The 19,054-nt window shown below is 44.2% G+C and overlaps 1 protein-coding gene across 4 annotated transcripts in view; it reads right to left on the bottom strand.

The window, feature by feature from the left end:
* Positions 1-19,054, bottom strand: part of KDM2B (lysine demethylase 2B) — a 107,338-nt gene that overhangs the window by 64,008 nt on the left and 24,276 nt on the right. For 3 of the 4 annotated variants that reach the window (XM_066331689.1, XM_066331691.1, XM_066331690.1), the window contains exons 5-8: positions 18,421-18,599; positions 16,549-16,655; positions 7,704-7,797; positions 6,672-6,825 (exon numbers count right to left, since the gene is read on the bottom strand). In XM_066331689.1, coding sequence (XP_066187786.1) covers positions 6,672-6,825; positions 7,704-7,797; positions 16,549-16,655; positions 18,421-18,599 — 534 coding nt within the window. Of the gene's footprint in view, positions 1-6,671; positions 6,826-7,703; positions 7,798-11,267; positions 11,383-16,548; positions 16,656-18,420; positions 18,600-19,054 lie in introns of those variants that run through there. The other variant, XM_066331692.1, reaches the window with a different exon arrangement.

Genomic DNA, 19,054 nt, shown 5'->3' with positions numbered 1-19,054 from the left:
ACTGCACAGCCCTCTGTGTTCCATGGTTTCGTGGGAGATGGGAGATAGTATCTCACCTCTTGGTCATTGTCTCAAAAACAGAGAAAAACGCCAAAAATTTAATTCTATCCTTAATGCTAAGAAAAGCACCGGAATAATATCAGAACAGCTGGAATAAGGACTGAAAAAGTCAAAGGTCAATGGAACAAGAAATTGTTAATTTTTGTCTGAAAGCCACAAACAAAAAGCACCTGCTGAGTATTACCTAAAGCTACAATTAAATCCTGCAGATGAGAGGAGGGCATTGACTGTGTGGCTTTGATGACCACCAGGAAAGTTCCTCCCCATGGGTGACCATTTCCCAGGCAGCCTGTGCCAACAGTGGTGACACCACAGTGAAGGTGGAACCAGCCCGGCTCTGGCACAGCCACTGCCCAGTCCTGTGGGATAAATGGATTTGGGAATGCAGGCACTGCACACTCACTGCTCACAGTCCTCATGGCAAGCCTCAGTAAGAAGACCATCCACTTCTGGTTTTTCTGAAGTTGATGGTTTTTATTTCAGCTCCTGGCGATCAGTAAGTGTTTTTTCCTTCCCAAAACAATCCTAGTGTAGGAAGCCAAGTCAACACTGAGCAGGAATTCTATTCAGGAGACTCAGAAATGCTCTCAGCTGATTTACAGTTATGAAGTATTCCACCACTCCTAAGATACACTTGAATATTTAGATGTTATCATCTCTAGGAAATCAAGAAGGTAAAATTAACAGTAACAAACGTTTTTTCTGAACAGTTAAAAGAAAGATATGATCTCATTATCTTCTGAATTTTATAAAACAAGTATTATTAAACATTGCAAACTTGTTAGAAGATTTCAGTGGGCTGCAAATTCCTACTCAAGGATGCAATCTTCCATCTGACAATAATGAAAAATAATATTAACTTATAAAGCTATGGGGCAAACAGCCTACAAGCTCCAAGCCAAAACTATGCTGCATCTGTTTCCATTAGTAACTGAACTGGTATTTTGCCTTGTGATATAGAAGTCGCCACACATTTCCCTGCAATTCTACAACAACCTGGGGTAGAAAAGATGAAATATATATGTCTCAAAAATAAAAAGTGACTGAAAAGATAACCTGAGAGTGGGAACTGCCAGCAAGTCTCAAAAGAAGAATGACTGCATCTTAACAGTGCCCACAACCAAATTGATCAAGAAAGGATCATGTTTACATTTTTAAAGTAAAAAATTTACTAATTCTGCCCTGGTATTACAGGCAATACAGCAACTCTCAGTCTTAAATTGTCTTTAAGAATGAGGCAGAGCTCTGCATTAGGTACAGAACCAAGCATCCAACATCAAGCTGTCACCTTCCATCTGAAAGCAGCCACTCAAGGCAAAAAGCCTCTCTCCTCTTTGATCCTCTCCACCAATCTTCTTCATGTGGTCCCTGAGGTTCCAAGCACAGAGATTCCAGTAATGTCAGTGGAAGCACACAGAATGGGAAAAACTAAACAGCAACCCAAAAATAGCCCAGCAGCTCTGCAGCCCCACCACAACACCCTGCAAAAAATGTACTGGCCAGATTTTAATAGCCTGTCATTCTCCCTGCTGTAAGGGCTCTGTGCCACCTTCTGGCCCCATCACACAATAATCCATCAAACTCTCACTGGCACAGCAGAGGTGACCTAGGACCACACACTCCTAATAGGCAAAATCCCACTGATAACCACTGTGACAGCATCTGAAATCCCTGCAAATAGCTGCCTGCAGTCCACACAGAACATCTCTGTCTGTCCACTCTCCTTCCCAAGAACATTCATCTGAGAAAGGTCATTATTTCTGCATCTGACTGGAGACAGGAACTCTGGAGGACTCTCAGGTTACCACAATAATTAAGAGAGACTTTAACAGCATGTTTCCATGCCAAAGGCCCTGAAGTGCAGTACAGAGAAGGTAAGAAAAATAAAGTAAAACAAACAGCCTACTCCTCAGTGGATCACTGCCAGCTCCCAGGTGAAACACAACTGTTATAAAATTGCATGCAGCAACACGAGAAGTTTGAAGAAGAACCAGAAAGGAACATCATCCAGTTGACAGCAGGTTACCCTGTCTGGATTTTGATTGAAGGAATGCTGAATAAATCAGCACTGCAGAAGTCTTCTGTGATGCCTAATCAGATACCTCAACATCTCAACTTCCCACCTCTTCCAGGACTCACATTAAAGCTACAGATTTGAAAAGGATCAGAAGACCCAAGCCCACAGCTGCTCTGAGCAGTGACAGAGGCTCAGGAAAAGGCTGTAAGAAAGAGGATGACAGAGCAACCCTTGACAGCATCAGCCATCTCCCAAAGGAATCAAAACCAGGATGTTTGCAAATTTTCTGAGACCAATCACAGTGCAAACCCTGGAATCAACTTGTATCCACCACGAGTGTGGCAACTACCTCGGAGGTCAGCAAAACTGGTCTTCATGAGAAAAGAATAAAATCCAAGTTTATTTGTGTTCTGGCAGACAACATCAGTGCCAATCCAGAACTGGCTGCAGTTCACCTCTCCAGGATGCTGACTGCTCTCTGACTTCATGGCATTAATAGGCAAAACCACTGCAAGACACATTTTCTACAAGATACTACAAGCTGGCTGCTTTTGTATGTACCAATTTTACATGTGCAAACTCTCCTGAATTTGAAGTACAAGTGTCTGCAGCAGACACACATACACATGCATGAAAGAAAAGGTCATTTCTTGAAAGAGAGGCCTGCCAAGAAACTGAGAGAAAAGCAAACAAGTTTAAAATATTTCAAATGAGGGCAAAAATCTTGCTTGTAAAGTACAACAAGCAGGAGGAGAAAGACAACATCCATGTCAGAGGTCCAACACACACGATCAGAATTACATATTCAGCAAGACAAAGATTTAAAAGAGTAAGTGGATTGAAAAAAAGATAAATTTTTGTGTATGCTTAAATTTGAGCTTGGGTTTAGGTAACAGTGATGTTTAGGAGAACACGAGAGAAACTAATGTGGTGTCCAGAGACCGAGAGAGAGGGAAATCAATGAATGCACCACTTGAGAAAACAAGTGCAAGGAGAGAAGTGTAAGACAGTTTACAGAGAATAAAGACTGGAGTGGAGGGTGAAGGGCAAGAGAAGGAGAGAGAAAGGTTCCAGTAAAGTCATGCAGTGATGTAAAAGGAGAAAACACTTATAAAGGGAGAAGGGCTGCAGATAAAAAACCTGGTTAACTGGCATTAACTTAGTGAGTGGTATTTCAAAAAGGCTGCGGAGGAACAGTCACGATGTAACAGAGAAATTGGCCTGTAAAGCCAAAAACACTTGTCCACAGAAATCCTGAGCTGTAGAAATCTGAGGGATTCTGCCCAAACACTGATTCTCTGTGTCCCAGCACAGTGGTGAGAGATGCCTTAATTACTACTGCCTAACACCACCACAACAGACTCCAGACACTTCACACATCCCCCCTGAAAAGCCATCACATGGTGCAGAAGAAAACTACAGCAAAAATAGTACTGGACAAGCTCTAGATTTGACTGTGAGTGGTAAAATGTTGTTGTTTCCCTATTGAGACAATAATTGAGCACTGAAATGATGCTTTTTCTCTTATGGATCATCACAGTTTTCACCTGAAACACTTAATAAAGAATTTCCCTTTTATTTGGCATGTGAGTCAGATAGGCAGCATCCCCTGTCCACTATCCCAGAGTGAGATGTGTTACCTGGAACAGATTTCATCTGTGGTGAATGTTTTCCATATGAAAACTTTACAAATTAAACTCTGCCCATGGTAACATACACAGTGTAAATATCCTGGGGCCGCAGCACATTCCCTGTATAAGGAAAAAGTTTGCTCCCATCCTGGCAAAACAACAGTTTGAGATCTACAGAAAAAAAAATTAAAAATCATTCCCTGACACTGGTATCAATTATTGCCTCCTCTCCCCTTGAACCTTCAGCTGGTCTAACATCATGAATTTAATCTGGCCATAAACCTCAGAATGGCACAATGTGTGTATTCCTCAATCAACAATTACACTGACACCAGTTACATTAATGGAACAGGCCAGGTTCCTACTTGATTTTATCACTTTACCAGAGACTTTATCATGCAGGTTATCATCCTTGACTCACCAGTGGAAATCAGTAAAGTGAGAGATGAGAACTTGCATCGCTGGTGTGGAGCAGCCCTATGGGCCCCCAGGGTACAGCTGGGCCCCTACAAGAGCATCCCTCAGAATTCCAGCTTATTCTCCCCCTCCCCAGATTTAGGAGGAACTCCTAAAATGCTGAAAAATGCACCTTGGCCCATAACAGCTCACTGTACTGACAATACTGGGCTCAGTTCCTCCCCGATGCCACAGCTGGGATCACACTCTCGGTGCTCTGCAGGGTTACAAACACCAGTAAAAATCTACTGGTTTAAACTTAATCCTGAAAGGATGATGGCAGTGATGGAGAGGGAAATACCCTGAGGCCCTGGCGAACACTATAATTATGGCTTCCTTAAGAATGATCCCCATTCTTGTCCAAGTGGTTTGTACTTTCAGGGATTTACTGGATCTGCTGCTGATCCCAGATTCTCAGGCAAACCTTCCATTTCCCAGCAGTCTGTGATTTCACTCCCCCACTTGTCTTCTTACAGTCTTCTCTATCTACTTCACCCTCACAGTGCTATGGTATAACAGCATTTCTAGGACTACTCCCAAAAATTACTTGAAAGCAGGAGCAGAGCAGGATATTTTATGGGAAAGTCCCTTGCTGAAATGTTCCCCATTCACAGCCCAGCTGAGCACTAATTCCTCTACACTTTCTGTGACCAAACCTGTAATTAGAAGGTATTTCCTCACGGATGAGTTGAGGCTGGTCAAGGGTTTATCAGGCTCAATTGAAAATACAGGACACGCTGGTTTTACAGACACCCATAAACAGAATCTAAACACTAAGAACACTTCTAAAGCACATAAAAACCACTTTCAAACATTAACTAACATGATATGTGCACAAACCAGAGCAAAGAGGTCACAGGAATTGACCTGTTTTACACAGCTGTGCTCAATTCAGTGACCTGGAACAGCCTTTAATTAGGCATTTCCATACTCTTAAAACAAAGGCAGAAATAATGCCCTTTCACACAAATAAGAGATTTGCAAATAAGTTTTCCAAACAAAATACAGCAGAGCAAAAACCCTTGAATGTATGAGGTGCTTACAGAGAAATTATTCATAAATGCCTTTCAAATCTGGCATGGAGCCTAAAATGTCTGAGGTATTGGCATTTCTGTACTTGGGGCTTTCCTAAGAAAACAGAAACCACAGTCAAAAACCCATTTGGAATCACTTTGTGGCAGCCACCATGTTACAGCTGTGTCCTCTCCAAGCTCCCACAACCTGCAGTGTTCCAGCTGCTGAACATGACTAAACTGACATACAGAAAGTCTTACTTGTAGGAGGCTTTTCACAGGAGGATGGAGATAAATAGAAGATGCAGTAATGGGATCTAAGCAAACAGCACAGCCACACTCAAACACCCAGTTCAAACAGTAACGGCACATTCTGACCGGCTTCAAGGCGAGACCTAATTCCTTTAACAGATTAACTCCTCCACCCTCAAAGTCATTTTGCCTGTCATCTCCCAGGTTGATCCTTACCAAATACTTAGAAATGTGCACATTTGTGGCCTTCAATTGATCCTAACAACACTCCCCAGATGAGAAGAACATTGTCCCCGTCTCTGCATGACCTGCCTTCTCTCTGTCTCTAGGGTTAAAAAATAATAATCCTATCTCCACAGAATAATTAATTTCAGAGCTGAAATACTACCAGCCTGCCCTTCTCTCTTGCAGAAAGTCTATTTCCCTGGTAAGATCCAATAGACAGAGGCAATGTGTTAAACTACTATAAACAAACTTCCAGTCCCATAATAGTCACGGAAAGCAAAGTCTGATATCATCTTAAATGAGGGCTGTTACACATTCCACCATCCTTAATCCAATTCAGGCAGGAGCAGAAAGGGCTGAAGCATCAGCCTTCAAAGCAACAACTATTTGGTGGCTTTGCAAGATGAGCCTGGATCACGCAACACAGTTACTGAGGTGGGCAGCGGTGTAAAATTGAGTGTGGCTGGGCTGCTGGAAGATGTCCAGATTCAGCACCATCTCCATCATCAGAAATCCTGAAGAGTTATAACAATGAAGCTGTTTCCCCAAGAAGCAACCTGAGGGAGCACAGCAGCCACTCTCCCACGGACTGGAATCTCTCCTGAGCTCCACCAGGAAATCAAGACCCACCTCCGGCTTCAGATAGAGGCAAAGAAGCAAATTACTGAACTGTAGGTGAAACCTGCCAGAAGAGATCACAGAAAGAGAAAACTGTCTTGCCCAGAAAGCTAACAGCAGCAGTCAGTACAGCTCTGATGAGAACAGGTGAACTGACAGCTCCAGTGGCCCAACTCCTCTCTCCTTTCTCCCAGTACACACACGTGACCACTGCACACACTTCCTCACAGTACATTTTCTATCAGTCTTAATTTCTGGAAAATGAAGCACATTTAGTCCCTGGCCTTTCTTCTACCACAGCAAATGAAGAGCTCAGTATGGGGTTAAGATGTGAAGACTTGTTTTACTGTTAGTAAAACACAATCTCAGTCATTCCAGAAGGTTAGTTAACAGGGATACCTGAAGGAATGAAGAACGTGTAGCCTTGTTTCAGCTCAATTCTTTGGCACCGTTCCACCCTGTCTCCCAGAAAGATATCACTTTGCTTTCCTGAGAGAACCCATTCTTCATAGAGTTCTAGATTCTGCAGAGTAGGTGGAATCAGCCAGAAGATCTAAAAAAAAAATGAAGATTTAACTATTACCAAGAGTCAACAAAAAGAAACAGCTGAGAGACTCCACCAAGGTTACCTTGTGTTAGGAAAATGAGCAGCTTCCTGCATGGAACACTTGTTTTCCAGGTGTTGTACACAGAGGCACACACAGACAGCAGCAGCAATTAGCCCACGTGCTGCAAGTGGCTGGGTAACTGTCACTTGTCATCTCTCTTCCAGAAATATCTTACTCAGAAGCTGCCTGTGGTTTACCTGCAGCTCAGAACAGTGTATTGGTAGAGCTGCGCTGAGCTACAGGATCTTTACCACTGACTGACTTCAGTTCCCCCCATACACTGTCCACACTACAGCTGGGAAAAGCATCCTAAACCAGGAGAGATGTCAATATAGCTGCACATGCTGTGCATTTTAAGGCTTCTGTATCCTTTAATGTGTCAGTTCTGGCTTGTTGTGCTGTACACACCAAAGCAATGTGGAATCTCTAAAAGGAACAGAAGCTTTAGCTACAGGAGACTTGTGAGGGCACTCTGACCCAACAAGGGTACACACAGCCACATCTCTCTGCAAGACACTTCTGGACCACACAGCAACAGCGAGCCTAAAAGCACCACCACCAGCAAATAACACATTCGGTATTTCAAATAAATCACTTGTTTGTTTCATAACGGTGAGTGCTGTCCTCCCAGTTCAGTAAACTCTGTGTATATCAACAAAGCTGCTGAAACAGTCTGATCACTGGCTGATCCCCTTAAGGAAGAAAAAAAAAAAGAGCAAGAAAGAAAGGGAAAAAAAAAAAAAGGAAAAGAAAAAAAAAGAAGCCCTCCCCTCTGTAAGAGGCACAGAGAAACAAAACCAAATATCGAAAATGGTTCACCTACCTTCCCCCCACGGAAAACGTGATACCACACTGAAGTGCCACCAAAATCAATATGAAAATCAGTGAAGCATCCTTTCACACTCATCAAACAGTACCTGCAAGCAGAGTGAAGGACAAAAATGAATCAGTCTGGAACAGTATTTTTCACATCTTAATTTGCAGAGGTTAACTGCCTGTGCAATGCTGCTTCCACCAATTAAGTTTCTGCATTTACAGTACAGGAATTTGTCTCATGAAGGTAACGAGGTTTCTGCTGAAAAATGTGTATCTCCATGTCTGATGGTGCTGTTCATACGAGAGGAATTAAAGCTTTCAGAGTTATGGAATAGAAAAACATTAAAAGTTAGGCTGTTCAGAAATATTTCTTATGCCACTGCCAGTCCCTGGGGTGATTTGTTTAATGCTCTCCTTCATCATTTCAGAGACACAAACCTTCACCAAAAGTTGTACACAAATTGCTTCAAAGTTTTGAAAAATCTAATTTGCTTATAAATCCTCCTGAATGTTCTTTACCTACTTGCCACTCATGCCATTTTTGCAAGGATTAGGGGACAGAAACCTCATTTGGCAAACTAACTCCTTTTTTTGTTCCCATTTCTAGGCATTCTGCATCAAAATACATAAAGGACCCAGCTGGCAACCACGCTAAGTATCAAAGCCACTATTTTTTTTTACGCCGTCTTGATACAGGATTTGAGCAGTTTAAAGTCTGCATTGCTGGAAAAGACACAAGAGCTGTGGTCTGGCTGCAGGAATCTCCAGCCTGCAGCCACCATCTGTAACTAATGGCCGAATCACAGCCGCCCTCCTCACTGTAGGCACCTTTGCAAACGCAGGAAACACACACCACTTAACCCACTAACCTCTTTTCCTTGTTCCGGTCTCCGTTTCATGGCTTTTTTTTTTATTATTATTTTTTTGCCCTTTTTTTTTTTTTTTAAGGGAGAGGGGTGTTTGCTTTGGTTTTTAAGGGGAGTTATGGAAACGCTACCGGAAGGGGATTTATTATTTAAAAAAAAAAAAAAAAAAAAAGGGAAGGGAAGGGGAAGGAAAAAAAAAAAAAAAAAAAAAGGTTTGATTTAAGTGTGTCTTTTTCTGCTCACATTCAGGTAGGAGAAGCTCAGCAGTATGCAGCCGGCGTGCAGAAGTCCCTGTAGATGATAGGCTGGGAAGGACCTTACCATGTGTCTGCAGAAGGCTGGCAAATCACAGCCACTCTGGGTCCATAAGAGCCGCTGCCTAGCAACCACATCCCGAGCCGGAGTTGACAGAATGATACGCAATGCTGTCATGAAGACAGTCAATTTGTGGGCTTCAAAAAAGGTCCTGCGCCTTCATCTCACAATTAAAACCTCTCCTTGTGCAATTATACGTCTCTCCTCTTGCCCACTCTGGAATTTTTTTTAATTTTTTTTTTTTTTTAAAATCCTTCAGAAGCAGGAAGAAGCTTTTGCTGCCCCTGGGGTATTTCAGATGCTTCAAAAATCACAGCTAGCCAAGAAGCTGTCTACACTCTCAATATGCTCCATTTCAAAATATGAGTCCTTCCCTCCCAAACACTTTTTTTTTTTTTAATTTCTCCTTTTATGTTTTCTCTACCAAGATGTTGTTGATTACAAGTCAGATAGAATTTAAAAACAATAAAAGAAGCCCAGAAAGGAAGTTGCCTTTCTTCCAGCCAAACTGCAAAAAGTCACAGATTGAATAATTATTGCTCATTAGGAAAAAAAAAAAAATCAGCGTGGAAATTCTCAGCTTGTAAGCAGTGCTGAGTATTAGAGGTTCACGTTGTTTTAAAGTAAAATATTCAAATCCTTATGGAGTCAATTATTTTCGGTTTCCAAAAGGCCAGATATAAAATACATCACACTAACAACAAAAATTTTCTAGACGGTGCTACCTACCAACTATCACCCACGGAATTAAGATATTCTGGAAGAGTAAACACGGCCTGGGCATTAGCTGGTTTTAGCTATTCCTCAGCAGTCAATAATCTAAACCTGAAGCAGTCAGACTGTTTACGTTCAGAGAGGAAATAACGGGCTCTAATCCTGTCAAATCAAAGCACTTACAATTTAGTTTTGTGAGGAAACACCAAAGCAGGTATAACTGTGAACACGCAACTCTTTCTTTTCCTTGTTTTTCCCCATTTCCCCCTCTGTTTCCTTGAAACTTCTCTAAACACAATTTCCACTCCAGTAAAGGTGGTTTTAGTCAAAGAGTCACATGGCGATTAATAAAAACCTGCAAAGCATTTGGAAAACAAACTGTTTTTCTTTCCATCCACAAACAAGCCACGCGTTCATTTATGCTGTTAATCTCCCAGGCCTGCTTTTGTCCAAGCCCAACAGCTCCCGGCCGGCTCGGGAGCCTGCGGGAGGATCTTCCGCCATCCAGCCTCTCTCCCTGGTTGCCAGAGTCTGGCACAATGCCTTTGCATTGACCTCTACAGCTTCCTCTTCCAATGTACACCGCAGTCACATGGTCCCAGCACACTCCATGCCACAGCTCATCTCAGGCACCGCTCGGCTCCAGCCCCAGCGGCTTCTCATCACCAACAGCTGCTAATTTGGGGAAACACTCAACTACTTTTCGGGGTTTCCCATAACAACAGTGGGGAAAAGGAAAAAAAAAAAAAAAAAGGAAAAAAAAAAGGAAAAGAGAGGAAAAAAAAAAAAAAAAGCCATAACACAGCATCCATGTTGAAAGAAATCTAGGAACTACATCCCACTGTGTGCTGTGGCCACAGCGCCCCGGGCCGGGGCAGGTACAGTGGTTACAGGAACACAATCCCACCTCAGGCGTGGGGAGAAGACCTGACCAGAGTTACACCCTGAAAATACAAGCGACAGAAAAGATGCCCCAAGTTGAACATTTTCACAACTGTTATCAAATCCAACCCCTGCACACTCCACTTTATCTCCCTGCACAGCCTCAGTCAGGGTTTTAAAACACGCAGCTGCTTGTAATCTGTTGGGGGGAGCTTCCCTTCCTGATTGAAGAGTTTGGTTTGTGTTCTCCACAAGCCTGAAATTTGTCCAGTTAATGTATTGTTATTTTGGAGGAAGGATTTGTGATGTGGAGAAAAGGGGAACTTCCCCCTCCCACCCACTCCCCCGCCAAAAAAAAAAAATAAATTAGAAAAACAAAACACCAAACATCTGGGGAAATCTGTTAGAGAAATGATGCGAAGAAATATGGAGTAACCTGCAAACTCACGAGGAAGAACAAACACAGAGATTTAAAAAAAAAAAAAAAAAAAAAAAAAAAAGGGAGAGAGGGAGATGATACAAATGAAGCTAAACCACTAAGCAAACACAGCGAGCTGGGAACACAGGAACAACACAGACACCGCTCCATAAACCAGCGCAGAGCCCACACTCCCAGGCAAACCCACAATGCACTCGCCACGCATCGCTACAAACCCGCAAGCAAACAGAGAAACAAAGGCAGCGAGAGCGGCGCCGGGATGAGGAGGCAGCGCCGGGCAGGGCAGGCAGCGGCAGCCTTCATGCACATGGGCCCGGGGAGACGCGAGCGGACGCACAGGCGGCGGCAGCATTACCCTGAGCTCAGCTCCTTCTCTCCCGCAATAGGCACCGCGCACCATACGGCTCTATTCCCTCTGGCATTGCGAGGGCTCCCCTGCCACTGAGCTCAGCCCATAAACCACTCCCAAACCCCAGCAGAGGCTTCTGTTTTTTGTTCGGGCCAATGAGAAAAGTATAGCTCGCTCTTCCTTCCTCCCAGGAGCAGCGCCGGCTGGTTGAAATCCCTGAGCCTGAAACCGAATACCACAGAGCCATGAGCCAACTGCAAGTGCCGGCGCGGGGAGAGGCGCGGGCCTGGCTCGCCATCCCCGGGCGGGAGCGGCGCTCCGGGTGTCGGGGGCGAGCGGCCCCCGGCGGCATCCCGGCACCGCGGGGCCCTTGTGCCGGGCCCGCCAGCGGGAACAAAGGCCGCCTCGGCCCGCTCCGGCAGCGCTCCCACACCGGGGCCCTTGCAGCTGGAAGCCGCGAATTGCGCCGCAAGACAAAAGAAACCATTGTCACCCGGGAGGCACCGGCCCGGCCGCCCCCGCCCTCGCCTCACCGGGCAGCGATCGGCCCTGCCGCTGCGGGGAGGGCCCGGCTGCCCCGCGGGGATCAGCCCCGGCATCTCCTCACGGAGGGCTCCGGCTTCCCTAGGGGTGAGCCCTGGCTGCTCCTGCGGGGATGAGCCCCGTTAGGGATGCTCGGCAGGGCCCCCAGCCCCGTGGAAGGCTGCTCAGAACCGGCCGGAGCGGGCCCTGTGCCCGTGTCCTACCGGCACCAACCTTTGCCCCGTCGCCCTCCTGGGGAGCGGTACCGAGCGCTCCCAGCCCGAGGGAACAAACCAAATCGTCACACACCGTGGTCACCACACCCCGCGCACTTCAAACGCACATGAAAGAAAGGGCCGGCTCCTGCCCCGAGGGGGTTACGGTCCGACTCAGTCACACACAGAAACAACACCCGAGATAAGAGAAGCCAGTTTTCTGCCAAGCACCGGAGAGTTTGTGAAGTGCCTGCAAATCGCATTCTCAGCCCACACTGGCACCAAAGTAAGCGACAACACTTCCCTCGTCGCACCCTTGCCCGGCCCGGTGAACACCAAAGGGTGGGCTCACAGCCGAGTGTGCCGCTGCCACCAGCGGGGACCGCACGGGGACCCCCGGCTGACCTTCCAGATTTGGGCACCCAACAGCGCACGAGCATAGGAACCTCTGAACTTTAAGAATGAAGAGGCCTGCTTTCTACTTTTTTTTATTATTATTATTAATTAATTTTGATTGGAAACTTAAATTCCTGAAGAGATACCCACCACCACAATGAAGTGAACCAAGCTGCCAGCTCACTACAAGCCAGGCCTGTCTGCCCCTGGAACAGCAGTTTGGTGTCTGTGGGAGCACAACTCGTTTCTTTATCCTATGACAAGGATCCTGTTCAGCTCCAGGGTCACCACAAACTGTTGTAAACACTGGTGGTTGTTTGAGTTACATGTGTGATGCTGCAAGTCCTCCAGGTTCTACCCAAAGGAGTGTTTGAGACTCATGCACTGATCTGAAGACATCAAATTTTATTTACTTTGCTATCTTGGAAAGTCTTAACGAGAGCTCGCACTCATTGGTCGAATTTTTTTTACTGAATTGTACTTATAGAGGTTTTGTATCAAAAGCAATCCTCGAATGGCATACAAAGTGCAGACAAGTCTCTCACATGCATAAACCAGTGCCAGGTTGCCTTATGGGACCTGCAAACTCCCTCGATTCCCTGTCTCCAGAGGCACCCTCAGCTTCTAATTAGACCACAGCTCAGCAGAGCATTTTAGCATCTGTTTAAATCCATCCCTACTTAGCAAAGGAATGAATAGAAAGGAATGGATGGCTGAACAACAGCCTGGGAGAGGGAGAATAGGGCTGAGGACATGCTAACAGAGCAGCATTCTTGTGTGAGCAGGTAGATGTTTCACACAACATACCCCATCCTTAACTGAAGGCCAGCATCATTATAGAGACCTGTTACAGCAGTGCCTAGATATTTCAGTAATAGGAAGAATTTTGAAGGTAAAAAGGATGTTGCAGCGCTTAAAGCTTTCATTTTCATTTGTTCCACAGCACAAACCTTACCAAGTTGTTAGAAATTCCTGTTACTGTTTCATGTCCTGAACAGTATCTGTTCACTGCCACTGCATTGCAAATAATCTTGCAAGGCTACAAACACAAAACCTAATAAAGAGGATAATAATTTCAGCAGGGCTATCTCTTTTGATAAATGAAAAATCAAATTACTACTTATTTCTTTCTTTTTTTTTTTTTTTTTTTTTTTTTACTCAGCTCTATCCATATTGCTTCAGTTCTGGATGAATTTAACAGAAAAACAGATCTGAGCTTGTTTTGAGCTACCTGAAAATGGTTATAGTGATATAACAAGCTCCTGCACCTAAAAGCTGATGTTAAAATATCACTGCCTTTTTCTGCTGGCTGTTGGTTACACAGCATCTTCCCACTCTCATCCAGAATCTCATGTCTGCAGGACTTTTCTCAGGGATGTGAAAGAGGGGACATAAACTATTGTCCCACTTAACTTAACTCGGTCCTGTAATGCTCCTGTGAGGTGAGCAGCCCCTTACCTACAGACAGAGAAATGACTTCATTACCCGGAATTTTTTTAAGAAGTTAATGGTGCAAGTCCAAGTGCGAGGCAGGGTGGTCTCCAGCGCTCCTGGTAACCGAAGCAGCAGATGGAGCGTTCTCTAACTTCACTCCCAGCACGGAACTCGACGTGCAGGAGCCAAGACAGACATTTGTGTCTGGTAATGCCATCTGTGTCTGCGAAACTGCAGCGCTCTCGCTGGAGTGCTTTTTGTTTGTAGGGAACACGTTAATGGTGGGGATGGCATACTGCAAACTCTCAGAATTATGGGAATGTGCAGAACAAGAATGGAGTGAATCGATCCCATTTCTGAGCGACAACAGTCATTAATAAAGCACGTGAATATGGATGATTCACATAAAAGAATGGGCAGTGTGAGGTAAGTGACAGCACTGAGGTGTGCTTCCACAACTCAACATGGTCTCCTTAATAAGGGCTCCAACCCTCTGGATGCTCACAGCAATAGCTGGGACCAGGATCTCGACAGGAAAGGGTCGAGTTGAATTCCCAAAGATGGAGAAAGCCAGTCTCTTGAGGAGTTCATCTTTAAACCAGACAAGTTCATGGGAGAGCAATTTCTTTGAGAGTCACTGAGCACACAGAAACCACTTCTACCTCAGGACAGCCCCTGCCTGGACTGCAGACAGTCGAATTCAGAAGATATTTTTTAAGAGTGGCATCATTTTACATTCACACCATTCTTACAGTCCTGCCAGGGCACCAGTGCCAGCATCCAACAGTAGACAGATTACTGAGAGCCACAGATCTTCATCCTGATCTGGTACAGCTTCTCTTGTGCTCACAGACTGTCACTGTTTGTTACTGGTTTTATCTTTGTGGCTTCTTCAGACTGATGAGGAGTTTGTGCCAACAGTGCTGTAAATCATCCTTCTCTAGTCTTTCTGTGAGATGACACTCAGTAGCAACATCCTCATCACTCCAGCTGCATCACCCTCGCCTTTTAACACTCACGCCTGGTAACTCCTTTTCCCAACATCAAACTCTATTGTCACATTTCAAGCGTTCACAGTCTTTCAGTGTTTAGCTTCCCTGTACCTATCACATCTACTAGTTTATCAAGCTGTCACCCTCCACCTTCCCTTTGCCAGTGACAGCAACCTCCACGGCTCCGTGTCTGCTTCTTCATCAGGCATCTCCTGCCTTTCTTACCAGGCCACCCTCCACAAATGGGAAAAACTCCATGTCAAAATCTGTTGAATTGGTATGTCTCTAAAATCCCTTTGAAACCTACCATCTGGCATTTCGTGATGCAAGGAGTGAACTGCAAGCATATACTCTGCTTTTTCTGCTAAATTCTGTTAGTCATGTTGTTACCTTATCTTTCAAACCATCTCTGCCTTGCTCTGTTTACTTGCTACATATTTTTCAGCATCTGGAGGGTGCCTGCTCTAGGAAAGGAATCGTTTCCTTTACTTCTTACCTTGTACCATCCATGAATCCTTAGGCCCTGAATCATGATTCAGTTTCTTAGCTCTGGCATATTATAAATAATGTTATTTAGCTGACTAACCACTTGGGAAGCAAGTGCTGCTCTGCTGCTGCTTTATTGTGTGACCTCAGGCAAGTCACTTAGGACATTTCCAAATGCATGGGGCACTCCAATCCACATCTAGTTACCTTAATAAGCAGTTTGATCCTTTCAAAATGTAGCAGTATCTTCAACTTCCACTGAAATCAGTGGTGCTGAGCATAATCCCCGATGCCTGTCACAGAGTCTCTTCTTTTGTGGAGACCTTTCTTTTCCAAAACGTTTCTTTTTACAGAACAAGAGTAAATGCTACATATCACTTCCTGACTGCACACTCCTTTGTATCTGTTAGTACCAATCTTTTTTACAGTTTGGAAGGAGTTCTGAGTGATTTGCAGAACACCAGAGGTCGGTTCAACAGCAGAGCCTGGGATTCTGCCAGCATTTGTTCTGTCCAATAGAACAGAAAGAGCAGAGAAGGGCCTCCAGGATTACCTGGTGTTCATCACCTGTACAGGTCATTACAGCATTAAAGGAGCCCCTATCTCAGCTGTACTCGTTCCCATGAAACTTGCAGTGCACATTTTGAGGCCTCAAAATAGTTCTTTTTACCAATCACCACATAAAAAGTTTCAAGGAAGACGTTAAAGCAGAAGAAGAAGCAAGGTGAGCCTATGTTTGCCCAAAACCTAGAGCAAAGAGAGACAGAACCAGGACAAACTGCTCTTGTGCTCAGTCTCAAACCTGCCCTGAGTGGATCCTGAGTCTGGACAGTCAGTCCAGTCTTTGACCTTGCTCTTGAAAAAGTGCATGGAAAAGCAAACTGGCAGGAAGGGCCGTGACAGTTTCTAGGAAGTCACACACACCTATTGAAAATGGACTTAATTTCACAAAGCATTTCTCAGCTAATAACGTCTGTCATTAGCAGTTTAGAACCTGGGCAGGATGTGAGCCCAGCCTACAGCAGGACTCTGACTGTACTATGTGACATATCTGTGTGATGTGATTTCTTTGGGAAGCACTTTCAGAGAATTTACTACTTAAGGTCAGTCTGCCACTTTCAAAACAGTTGCTCAAAACTGAAAAATAAAACCACACTTTTCAAAGAGACTTGATTAAGGACTGAATTCAGCAAAGATAAAATTATTTAAGGCAGTCAAGAGCAGAGTTTTTTAAAGACTTACTTTTTCACTTTGGGGTATTTCATCTCTGAAATAGCATTGGTAGCATCTGTCTGTCTCTCCTTCAAGTGCTGTGGCCACATATTGTCCACCCAGTCGACTAAGTCCACCTGAAACACCACCAAAATCAACTGTTAGCTCCTGAACACATGGTAGGACATATTCTTGTGGGCTAAAACTCCTCCAGTGTCAGGAGCAGATGCTCACAGACAGGGAGAACCTTGCTGTTCAGCAAAAGTCCTGTGCACCCAGCTTGTTAAGGTGCAGCATTTTATCACAACTCATCCCCTTAAACACAGGGGAAGGAGAGTTTTACAGTCAGTTTACCTGAGTGCAAATTCTGTTCCCATGGGCAACTGTGAGCAGCTTCTCTTGCACTTTCTGTGGCATTTCTGTAGCCAACAGACTAGAAATCGCATTTATGAACATTAAAATGCAAACATAGAAGGGATTATATGATGCTATGATCTTCCATTTCAAGGAGGAAATAGGACTAATTCCATCAATATCACAACTGTATGTGAAAAAACTTGCTTACTGCCCTGATTCGGAAATAATTCCCACATTCTGATATTGCAACCCAGAGTTTACAGAGCAGGGAACCTAAATCAGGTATTTCTGCCTCACACGGGCTCAAAACTCTGCAGAATTCAAGAGAACGTCTTATACAAATATATGGGAGCTGAGTTAAATACTGGACTTCCACAACACCCTCTCTTCCACTCCCACGGGAATGCACATCTCTTTCAGTGAGATCTAAATATTCCTGGTTTTACAAACAACTGTGAGCTCAGGCCATTTTCAACAGCTATGAAACAATCGTTTACACGTGGTAACAAGTATTTAATTTCTAAGCACCCAGAAAATCTGCACAGATGTTTTAAAAGCTCGATGAGCACAATGTGTTTGGGAAAATCGGGATCAACTGAACACAAGAAACTCCCCAGAGCACCTTCAAATTGCCCGCTAAGTGTCTGAATGACAGCAAAAATATGAATGAACTTCTAAATATGTGTTTAATATTCAATTTCTGGTCTGTTTCTAAAGGAACAAAGCAGTCTAGTTAAGAATTACAAAATCTACAAATCAGCAACTAGAGCTGCCATGTATTTGTGACCTGTTCAGGCAGAAGTGTGGTGTTTTTATTGTCTTCTTGGGTGAGAGATGTCCCTATCGGAAAAAAACCTGCTGCTGTAACTGGAAGTGGACTGAGAAAGTGTCTGAAAACAAAACATCATAGAGCTGGAGTTTGACACCCAGCTACATGCTAGCACAGCACACATGGCTACATTTCAGAAATAAATGAAATTATCTTTACTAATAAGGTCACAGTTTCATGCCAGTGACTCCATCGGGAATTAAATCACAAAAGCCTTCTACCTTTAAGAAGTATGTGCAAATCTACCCCCTTCCACTACTGCCAATTCTGACATAGCAGTGATTATGCTGATTTAATTATGTAAACATTTCTACTTTTAACAATTGTGTTTCCAACTTTTTTCCTTTGGAACTCCCTGAACATATTGTAGGTAAAAGGAGTGTTCATATATAATGAATCTAAGCTTCCTGATAGTTTAAGCTTCCTTAGAGGAAGAAAAATACTAGATAGGAATTTAATTTTGGATGAAGTTTCCCCTAAATACCTTGAGAAGAACTGTGTATCAGTGCAAATGGCATGATTAACAGCTCATCAGGTACCTAATTCCTGTAAATTAAGTTCCACTGTCAAGGAGACCAGCTTTCTACTTGGCTAAAAATGAGATCCTGACACTAAACGAGCGGGAGTTTTGGGCACTCCCCATCACCTTGTTTAAACTCCCTGATTTATTTCTGGGAAGAAGTGGAAATAAAGCCCATCACCGGCGGCTCCCTTACCACGTTGGGGCGCTTGACAATGTTCTCCAGCTTGGTGTGGCTGAACTCCAGGCTGATGACGTTGTAGAGCTTCTCCCTCTGGGCCTCTGGGGTCTCGTAGTACCTCACAAACTGAGACATGCTCATCTCCACTCCTCTCTGTGTGTTCACATCCATCACGTCCACGATCCGGCGGCTTCCTGCAAACACAGCAGCACTCTCAAAGCATCTGCCTTGCCTTCATTTATGTGTGTGTATATATACACATATGTGTATTATTTTATATATCTGTATGTCTGTGTAGATTAGTTCTCCGTGACTGCAGGGAAACTGCAGGAAAAGAGGATAAGAGAACAGTAGCAGCCTCTCCATGAGTCCTAAGAAGCTCAAACAGAGAGCAAGCAACTAACTTGAAACTGGACTTTTTGCCCAATATGACACTGAACAGGTCACCTGGTGTGTCACAGAGATGGAGAGAGCAGTTCTCTCCTTTATGTGAATTGATTTAAGCAGAAGTACATTAAAAACTACGAAGAAGTGATACAGTATGGTAGCAGGGGGCAGGCAAGACAAATTGCTCTCCAAATCATACTGCAATTTTCTAAACATCCATATGTCTCTCAAGATGCTTTTACTCATATACAAAAACTATCCA

Source organism: Sylvia atricapilla, chromosome 17 (assembly GCF_009819655.1).
Source record: "Sylvia atricapilla isolate bSylAtr1 chromosome 17, bSylAtr1.pri, whole genome shotgun sequence".
Classification (NCBI taxonomy): domain Eukaryota; kingdom Metazoa; phylum Chordata; class Aves; order Passeriformes; family Sylviidae; genus Sylvia; species Sylvia atricapilla.
The sequence above is the reverse complement of the archived record's forward strand: the minus strand, read 5'-3'. Positions and strand labels throughout refer to the sequence as shown.